Below are 10,152 nucleotides of genomic sequence, written 5' to 3'. Positions count from 1 at the left end.
TCATTGTTTCAAATTGACACTTTTGGTTGTTGACAATATCAATTTCACACCTGATAATTATAGCTTATTCCTTCACACAGAAACTGCTCCACACCCCAACCACAACGACTGGCAGTCTGGGGTGGGGCTAGACATTTTGGACCTTCTGACAACAGTTCAACAACCGTTATAACACACTGAATGTCTAGAATCTGTGTTATGTTCCACTGCAGCTGAATCTCACCCACACCCACACCCACATCCACACACATATATATAGAGATTAGAATGACCTCTTCTGGATCCAGACCATAGATACACAACACCTCCTCAGCCTTTATGGAGAAAGGCCAAGGTATTTTCTCTGAAGATTCAGGATCACTGCCTTTTATATAGCATGTTTGACCTGATTTTTTATGTGTGAGATCAGTAAATGTTAGAAAATTGAGGACTGAAGATTTGAGATTTCTGTTTTAGGTCACACATATCCTACAGGGAAGGTCCAGGTCATTGGAGACATTTTTCAGTTCACAGTCGATGTGAGTGAATTTAGTCCAGAAGATGTTATCATCACAATTTCCAACAACCTGATTGAGGTGCATGCGGAGAAGGTGAGCCATGCAGTCAGTCAGCTTGGTTTAGTAAACGGCCGATCTGTAATAATAACCGCCAAACCGTAATGTGACCTGTTGTTTGATTGCTGAATATGGCTTGAGCTGAAGTATATATCAAGTAATTTGATAGAAGTATTTATTATTCTGGCTGTATATTATTCTTTGCAACCAACATGAATGCACATAAAATCAACATATAAATGACCTAAAGTACTCAAGTTGTAGTAATGGATTGAATCTAATGGATTACTGGAGCAGGATTACAGAACAGCTCAAAGGGACTTTGAGTTTACAACATTGTAAAGAAAGAAATGTGTACAAATTCTTTGAATGTACCTTTTCCACACCAATAATGTATGCCTTCCTTGTGTTCTCATACGTTATGCAGCTGGGAGAAGATGGCACAGTCACAAACACTTTTTCACACCAGTGCAAACTACCATCGGGTGTGGACCCCATATCGGTGACCATGACGATGGAGAGCAGTGGGGCCCTGACTGTGAGAGCTCACAAGCTGTCATAATGCCTAATGTCTCCTCCCTGCACTTCGTGATTTAATGCTGGAGTTTAGCGCCTTCTGGTGGTGGGCAAAGCATCCCAATGCACCATTCATGTACTATCAGAAATATGTAAAATCCCCTTCCACTGGACTTGAACAGAAAAACAAGACAAATTATGTATAAAAAGTGTGATTTTCCATAATACTCTTGTTAACGTCATGTGAAAATCAAGGCCGAACAGCAACGGAGGGCACAAAAACCTGAAATATTTATACACAACTTCTGTTAGCAGACTTAACCGTTATCAACACGTGTCCTGCAACTCTACAAGGCTTATAATTACAATTGCAATTGTGTTTTTTTGTTGCTGCTTACACACTGACCAGAACCTGTAACTCATGTACCAACCCTCTGAACCAATTCTGCTCAAATACAAGCACATATGCTGTGTTACACCCAGATTTCAATTCTGGGAACCAGACAAATCTGCCATGCTCAATGCTTCATTTGCCAGGCTATTTCTATTTATTAAACTATTTATTTTTTGTAATATTTCAAAATCAAACATTTAAAACATTGCGTGTCACTTGACATGGACAAACATTTGCAGGAAATACAGTAAGCAGGCTACAGGAGCAAATAACATACTGCAATGTGGTGAAAGTGACCGAGGCAGAAGATGTAGGCGTTATCTAAATCCAGAAGATGGCAGTAGTGCAACATTAAGGATGATACTGCCGTTAAAACTCAAAGAAGAAGAAAAATTAAAACCCGGAAGTGACGTGACGTCAGGAAACAGACGTCAAGGGATGTTTATTCTTATTTTTTTTTACAAAGGCAACAACATACAGTACTCTTGTTAGGGAAAATGATATGCATGCGTAGCTATATATATAATACACATTTCAAGGGATGTTTTTAGATAACGGAAGTTTTTTGTCAGGTGGCTGCACCACTAGCTAGCTATGCTAATAAAAAAAATGTTATTTGTCGATAACAGTTGTTATTAAATCGCTTTATGTTGAGAAAAGACTGTTTATAGTATTTTAATACTAACAATGGTCTTCCGCTACTGTAATATCCTCAGTCTGACCTTTTTTGATAAAAAACACTGACCTTAGTAGAGTGACACTAACCTTACCTTTAGTTAGCTAGCTGAGCAGCACACCTAGCTAGTTAGAGATATCAACATGGCACATGTTCCTCCTTCCTCCGGATCAATCGTTGTAGCCGACTGGCATCGATGTAAAGACAGCAAAGAATATTTCAGCAAAATTCTACACAAGAAGAAACGCAAAAACTTCGGTATGGCTAAGTAACTGTACCATTTTGGTTGAATCACAACAGTTTTCAAAAGCAGCACATTATTAGTTGTATGTAACAGCAGGGCTTTGATTATACAACAAAGGATTTCAGGAAATGTGTTCTACATAACATTTTTGTGATTTATTGTATTGTCATGGACCTACCAGCACAAAGGGGCTGGTAAATCCATGTGCATTTCCAATAATACATTTCCACAATCATTAACCATAACAACGTTGGTAGTGGCTTGCTGTAGGGTTTGTCAAAGTTGGCTCTAGATGTAGGGAGAGTTGGTAGCATTTGTAAACATGACTTTTAATTGTCTTACGAGGCTGTACGAATATGATGTCAGAACTTATGTTTGAGTTTGTGTAAAGAGAACAATGTAAAGTCAATTAAATGTTACAAGCCCGTCTCTAAAATACCTTATACTGTTTCACTTAACAATCAACATGACATCACTAAAAACAAGACCTAGGATTGTCACGTGGTGTTTTTATTTCTTCTTAAATAATTTGTGATGTTGTCTAATGCAGAAGTAGGAGATTTCTAAGAGTGACATACATATACAGTACTTAATAAATCAAATGATTGACAAACTAATTCAGGGGCTCTATATAATTGCTAGAAAGCTACTTCCAGGCTGTCATGTTGTATATAATAAATTCCAATTCAGAAATTTAAGATCTATCAGTGTCAGTGATCTTTGACCAGCACACCATTTTGACACTGTAGTGACTGTGAAAAGTATGAATACCAAGCAGTACACAAAAGAAACTATTTAGACGGCCCTTTTAAAACTTTATTTACAGGTCTGTTGGAGTCTCCAGTGATGCCCCCACATGTAGCTGTGGACACAGTCCACTATAAGATCTTCATCACTGGCAAGAGCGGAGTTGGGAAAACTGCTCTTGCTGCACGTCTTGCAGGCCTGAATATTCCAAACATGCACTATGAAACCACAGGTAAGTCTAGAATGAATTGTTTGAGTAATTTACACAATTAAAAGGTAAATATGGTTGCAAATGTTCATCCAGTTTATCTCTTGTTTAAGGTATTGAGACAACAATGGTATATTGGCCAGTGAAGCTGAGAGAAAATGGCAGAGTGCTCTTCTTCCGTCTGCAGCTGTGGGACTGTGGAGAGAATGCCTTGCGTAGATTTGACCATTTGTTGCCAGTATGTTTGTAATATAAAGTTTTTTTACACAGCATATTGTATTGAGTTATGAACTAATGTGAAACAGAAAAGAAAGACTATGCTAGTATCAATCTAGATAAAAAAATAAATAAAAATACCATCACACCAGACAATTTTTCAAATCCGTTCCCTGTCTTCCAGGCTTGTAAGGAGCAGGTGGACGCCGTCCTTTTCTTGTTCTCCTTCACTGACAGGACATCTTTCGATGATCTGTCAAATCAAATTGCTAAATGGACTGGGACACCTGTGGCTCGTGTTGTGAAATTAGTGGTTGGCACCAAGTATCCTTTTGTGTTCTTTAAAACTTGAAAGTTGAGTATGAAAAAAGTACAGTTATGGGCATTCATCCTTAATATTCCCTCTAGATTTGACCTTTTCATGCACTGTGATGTGGCAGAGAGAGACGTGAGAGACTTCCAGGAGACGTGGAGCTTACCGGTGCTGCGTGTAGGTGGGGATGTCAGCGACAGGCTGGGTGATGTAGCCCCCCTCCTCAACTGCCTGGCGGAGAGCCTGTGGCATCAGGACTGTGTTACAGCCAGATCAGCCAGCCACCCTTAGCAGCAGGAGACAAAGACTCTACTCTAATGCCAAAAGTGATTTTAAAGAGGCAGTTGAGGGGAACTGGAGGTTTACCCCTGGGTGTCCGTCTTTAAGGATTTGCATTTAGCAGCTGATCTGGGAGTGCTTAAGCGCCTTCGGGATGGGAGAGAAGCTGCTGTTGGAATGAATGGACACTCCCTGACACTATGACTGCTGTCAAGATGGATTTTTGATTCTGAAATATGTTAAATTCTCCTATGTAAGCAGGGTGTTCAGTCATGATTATGGTTATGTTCCATTGCACTTAAATTGCTTCCTCAAAGCCTCAACTTGCTTCCCTTAAGGACTAGCCAATAAAAAGGAAACCATTAAAGGAGAGAGGCACTGAGCAAATGTGTTTTAGAAGGATAAGATATCCTTTCCTCTATAGCGTCACAGTAATTTGTCAGCTGTTTCGGCGTTAACTTCTTCAGCCGCATGGCTTCTGGGAAGGCTGTCCTCGCCTATAGCTACTCGATTGTCCCTCCTTGATGCTCGCTCCTCAGGGCAGAAGTAAGAGCCTTGAGACGGCCTTCCGGTTCAGCCAAGGACCGAGGAGCTAACAAATAAAGGTTAATGAGATTCAGCCATTGTCTGGGACTCGTTATACAACGTGCAGAAATTTTTATGTTTTATGGTCTCCATGCCATTGAGTGCCAGTTAATTAAATGCATAATTAACTTCTCACTTTTATGGATTAGATAGCGTCAAAACTTTCTTAATCACTTTGTTGGAAACACCTTTTTCTACACTTTTGATTCCTTGACATCTAACAGCATCAAAACTGTCCAAACAGTGTGTTAGAGGTCCAGTGTGTAACATGTTCAATTTGTATAGTTTAGTTATCAAAATCTGTGTTGTCCGTTCACAAACTTGTCCTTTTTCACGAATCTCTCTCTCTCTCTCTCCCCCCCCCCCTCTCTCTCCAATTGGCTTGGAATTTTACATTTCCATGAACTGGGGTAGACGCTCTATTCATGCGCCATCTTGAAATAGGTTAGCCAGGGAGAGACTTACAGGATCTATCAAGGCTCTGTCTTTTTATTTGGCGCAAGAGAGTTGAATGCAATATGAGCTCAACGCTAGATGGCGGAAATTTCTACACATTGGACCTTTAAATACTTTTGTCAGAAGATCAGGGGCCGTTTTTTCAAGTTCTTGTTACCAGTGTCAATTGGAAGCATTTTTGTTGCATTAGGCTAATCATGACAGTCAGACTTACATTTTTTTTTAAAATAAATAAAGAGCACATTGCTTAAGAGGCCAGCATTTTAATACAAGTGAAAAAAAAAAATAAAAAAAAAATCTAGTCCCAATTATTTAAAAAAAAAGTCACCTTCATGCTGTGTGTCTTCTTATTGAGACATTCAGTGCGTGTTTGAATCCATCATGTGTGTTCTTTATCAAGTGCAATCAAGTTAAGATACATTTTAAAGAGTGAACTAAATTAATTTACAGTTACAAAATTCTTTCAATTATCAAAATGTAAACATCAGTAATGTGTAAGTTAAAACAAGCAAAGTTTGAATTATAAAATCCCAAATAACTAAAATCGCACAATTTTTCCATCACTGTTTAGACAAAAGCACCTTCATCCACGCCTCTTCATCTGATCTGCAGTTCAAAAAACAAAAACACAGGAATCACAGACTAATGACCAGCTGTTAAAGATTTTAGACATTAAAAAACAAACTATGTGCACTCATACCTTGTGTGTGCAACAAGTATCATGGCTGTTGGTTGTCGGTTGTGACTTTGAGAGAGATGCAACATGAAGGAGTTTGGGGGTAGACCCAGGACTTCAGGCTTCAGATGCTCAACGTGGACATGTGTGGGGAACTCAGCATGATCCACAACTTTGAACCTCTTGTCCCTGTGCCGAGAGAAAACAGTCTGAAATTCAGTAATAGGAAGGTTAAAAATAGGTTTGTGGTGTTAAGATGAAATTACTTTTTCAAGGAGATGATCAAAAAGTCATTGAAGAGGTGGAGGTAGACGCTGACAAATGATACTCTCGAGTTGTAAGCAGCCACAGTCAGCTGTCTCATGGAACCCTGGTGCACCAAAAAACGCCCACTTACGATCAGAGGGACTGACTGGATGGAGGAAGAGGCATTCAGAATTGAAAACACTTTTGTTGCGTAAAACTGCAGATGGTAATATATTCTGGGAGGAAAAAAAAAAAGAACAGTCATCACCTTAACTTTGCCAAAATCCAGCAGCATTTCCAAGCAGACCAGCTCCTCTATTTGTTTCATTTTTCTGACCCGCTTGTCACACTCGGTCACTATCTGGTCAGAGTAGATAGTAATGCAGTTTATTTTTTTTTAAAGCGATGACTGAAAGTCATCTACATGGCAATTCCTATTGTTTTCATCTCCCTTCCAACAACAAGCTCCCTCTGTGAGGAACTGAACATACAGATCTGGACACATGAATGTAAAACAATATTACCTCATGGATGGCTTCAATTGCTTTTTCGAGATTTAAAATTGAGGCAGAGCCTGGTGTAGTCAGCTTCAGGATGCTCTGAAATGACAAAATAAATAAATACTTGAGTTGGTTTCTGAAACATGTCATACAAGTTAGAAACTTACATGTAAGCATACAATTTAAAATGATCACCAGATGCCCATACCTCTAGGATGAGTTTAGTACGAGTAATTCTCTGGAAGGGAAGGACAAGGAATGACTTCAGGCTCTGTCTTTGACACACTGGGTCACGCTCAAGCTTCTTGATTGAATACACAAAGTCCCTGTTCTGCTGCCTTAAAAATAAAAAGGAAGATAAATGTGTTTTATGGAAAGTCACTGATCTATCAGCAGTGGCATTAAGTAGGCTACTGAACCGAGACTTACAGTAGCTGGTTGAAAAGAGTCTCTTGGTACATCATGTTAGTCACATATGGAACATAGAGGCGGTGAAACTCAGGGCAGTGCTGAAGCACAATGTCTCCAACCTGAGATAATAACACACTCTTTCCCAGTCGAATTTCCAGATCCATAAGAAACCTAAAGGAGACAGACACCAGCTCAGCATAGACACCAACAAAACCAGTAAAAAAACAAACAAAAAAAACACAAAACAAAAATAATGGAGGTACTGGTAAGTAAAGCTCTGACTTTTCACTGGCTGTCATCACACAGCGAATGTTGGAAAACAACATGTGATGCTCCCTTTGATTCAGAGTCCGTTTCAGTGCCTTTGACGCATAGAAGTGATTGACTGCAAGTCCAAGGCTCCTTAGGTAAGACGCTTCAGAGCCGATCAACTCAAACATCGACTTTAGAGAAAACGAGAACAAGGATTAAGAGAAAATGTCACACTAAACCTTAAAGAGCATAACAGATGCGGCCGATTCTGTATATCATGTTCAGCAAATTCCATGAAAAACCACAACTTTGGAACAAACACACACACTCATTAACACCCCCCCTTAAGTTAGATGCAAAATGCTGGTATATAAAATGCATTAGTACAGATGTTGACACAAAAAAAAAAAAATCTAGAAAGTTACATAAAAAGTCAGACGTAACATGCTTGATGTAACCATATCTAAACAGGTAACTTTAGCACATATAACATGCTAAATGCATGATAGCGTCTCTACACACAGGCCTACTAGTAAATAGCATAGTGATCCCTCCATTTCCAGTCTGTTGTGTAACGAGCATTAGTGACCCAGGCCCAATACCTTTGCTACACTTCTGTCTTGGTTAAGCCATCTCCAGAGTGGAGTGTGTTGATTATCATGTGTAAAGTATGAAAGAGAGAGCTTTCCGCACCTCCTGAAGGCGAATCTCTCTGGTTGTCAGGCTGCTGAGCAAGCCAGACGCCTTCACCTCTTCTAGATCTTGCCAAAGAGTGCACGGAGTCACCCTGACTGGTTGAGATAGAGGTGAGGATGGAGTTGCTTCAGGAGAGTTTAATTGAGGGGATATAATCTCATAGCGGCGCTGCAGACCATGGGGGCTTATCAGTTCAGACACAAGACTCGTGCTCAGTCTGCGGAGACTGTCCGTTACCGCATGCAGACAGTAGTCCTGATACAGGGGGACTGCAGAGCAAAGGAAGAAATGCAGACAAGGTGTTTAACAGTGATGTAAATATTCAATAACTGACAAGGCCAAAGGAGAATGGTAAACTTACAAAAATGAATATACTTTGACTGGAATGGTACACGCAGCACTTCCTCCTCAGCTAGATGTGCCGCCCTGGGTTTTATTAAGCAGGCCACATTTAGTTAAAAGTGTAAAGTATTATAAAGAGTATAACAATTTACAGTCTCTTACCCTTCGGTGCTGCCTTCCTGATCCTCTAATGGAGATACAATTGGATAGTCCTCAATTCTAGGTACTGACAAGTGGTTGGGCACAGGGGAGTGCTTTTTAAAATCCCATGCCATTGACCTGAGAGCTGAAGATATGTCTATGGGAGGACTAAAAACAACAAAAACAAGGACAGGTGTTTCATCGTCCTTATCCTACATGCAAAGATTTTAACAATGTGGTCCTTACCTGCAATTCTCCAGCTGGTTCAGGGAATCACCGCTCTTACCAAGGCCTCCAGTGTCCTGCAAACTGTCGGTTTCCAGAGAAAACCTTAAAGGAAGCCCATCTCTTGTCTTTACTGTTTGTGATATCAAGCGATTCACTGGATGACTGTCTCCAAAGTAGGAGTGTAAATTAGCAATAATGTTGCTGCTCCAACAGGGGTTGTTTTCATCTGTGTAGCCAAATTGAGCCATAATGCGTCTGTCTAGAACTACTGCTACCAATGCTGTTTAAAACTCTGACCACAGTGCAATTGTGGATGTGTTTATCCACTGATCCTACTTTGCTCCAGAACCACTCGGATTAAATGATCTGTTGGATGCAGTTTGAGAGTTACTGAGCTGCAATCACAAAAACTAGAACCAGGTGTGGCTCTCTTTTTCTTAAAGTTCAAGCTAACGAGCTGTGTCCCAGTTCACTACCAATTCCAATTGAATATTTTGAATTTATAGACTGTTGGTTGAACAAAAAAAGCGGCTTGTTAACGTCACTTTGGGCTCTAGGAAAATCACATTTTTTAACTATTGTCATACATTTTATAGACCAAATGATTCATCAAAAAAATATAAAAGATTTGCAGGCTAACTGAAGATCAAGACAGTTAGAAAATGTAAATTGTTTTACACACCAACTGGAGGAAAAGGTATCACTTTCTGCAGTCAACCATTTAATCTTTGGAAAAACATTTAGCTGTAAAATTGAATTGGCAGTGACATAACAATTTCAAGGTTTTAGTGCATTTGTAAAATGTGCACAGATGAAGACATAAAACCTTTAAGCAGTTCCTGTCAAACAGTTGATTTAGTTGTGTACATTGATTTTGTTGTTGCTGCTGCTGCCACTGTACAGTGGTCCTCTTAAGTTTAGGAACCCATGCTAAAGTTGACTAAAAAAAAACATCTTTTGGATATTGATCTTAACGCCTTAAATTAAAAAACAGGAAATTTCCAACCTTTAAGAACACCAATGTTCTTTGTGAATGAATAATGTGTTAAAATAAATTAAAAGCCGATATTTCATTGTATCCCATGCCAACCTCTATGGTGAAGGGTAGGTGATGATGTCGGGCTATTTTAATTCCAGAGGCCAAGGGAACTTTATCAGGATGCATAGTATCCTGGATCCATGAAATAACTGGCCTTTAAAAATAAAAATCTGCCTGTTCCTATGGGAATTTAACGTAGGGGTGTGTATACTTATGCCCCCTGTAGTTTAAGGAAGAACATTTATTCATTTACAACACATAAATCTTTAGAAATTTGGTGTCCTTAAAGTTTGTTTTTTTTGTAATTTCTTTTAATTAAGGCATTAACATCAATTTCCAAAATAGGATTTTTTTTTGTATTTCTCTTTTTAGTCATCTTGAGCATGGGTTAGTAAACTTATGAGCACCAGTTTGTGTGTGTGTGTGTGTGTGT

The 10,152-nt window shown here is 39.3% G+C and overlaps 2 protein-coding genes across 2 annotated transcripts; one reads left to right on the top strand and one right to left on the bottom strand.

Annotated features, from left to right (window-relative positions):
- Positions 1-2,058: 2,058 nt before the first annotated feature.
- cplane2 (ciliogenesis and planar polarity effector 2) lies at positions 2,059-4,658 on the top strand. The gene is made up of 6 exons (XM_034868853.1): positions 2,059-2,134; positions 2,274-2,398; positions 3,211-3,363; positions 3,453-3,577; positions 3,740-3,879; positions 3,964-4,658. The coding sequence occupies exons 2-6, from the start codon at positions 2,284-2,286 to the stop codon at positions 4,157-4,159; spliced, it is 729 nt and encodes a 242-aa protein (XP_034724744.1). The 5' UTR covers positions 2,059-2,134; positions 2,274-2,283; the 3' UTR covers positions 4,160-4,658.
- Positions 4,659-5,536: 878 nt separating this feature from the next.
- On the bottom strand, positions 5,537-8,759 carry si:ch73-15b2.5 (rho guanine nucleotide exchange factor 19). Its single transcript, XM_034868845.1, has 11 exons — positions 8,699-8,759; positions 8,331-8,620; positions 7,967-8,238; positions 7,304-7,464; positions 7,040-7,192; positions 6,819-6,948; positions 6,635-6,709; positions 6,379-6,471; positions 6,131-6,276; positions 5,889-6,053; positions 5,537-5,794 (listed from the first exon to the last, which is right to left on the bottom strand). The coding sequence occupies exons 4-11, from the start codon at positions 7,459-7,461 to the stop codon at positions 5,749-5,751; spliced, it is 966 nt and encodes a 321-aa protein (XP_034724736.1). The 5' UTR covers positions 7,462-7,464; positions 7,967-8,238; positions 8,331-8,620; positions 8,699-8,759; the 3' UTR covers positions 5,537-5,748.
- Between the last annotated feature and the right edge of the window lie 1,393 nt (positions 8,760-10,152).

This window comes from Etheostoma cragini, chromosome 4, assembly GCF_013103735.1.
Source record: "Etheostoma cragini isolate CJK2018 chromosome 4, CSU_Ecrag_1.0, whole genome shotgun sequence".
NCBI lineage: Eukaryota > Metazoa > Chordata > Actinopteri > Perciformes > Percidae > Etheostoma > Etheostoma cragini.
The sequence above is the reverse complement of the archived record's forward strand: the minus strand, read 5'-3'. Positions and strand labels throughout refer to the sequence as shown.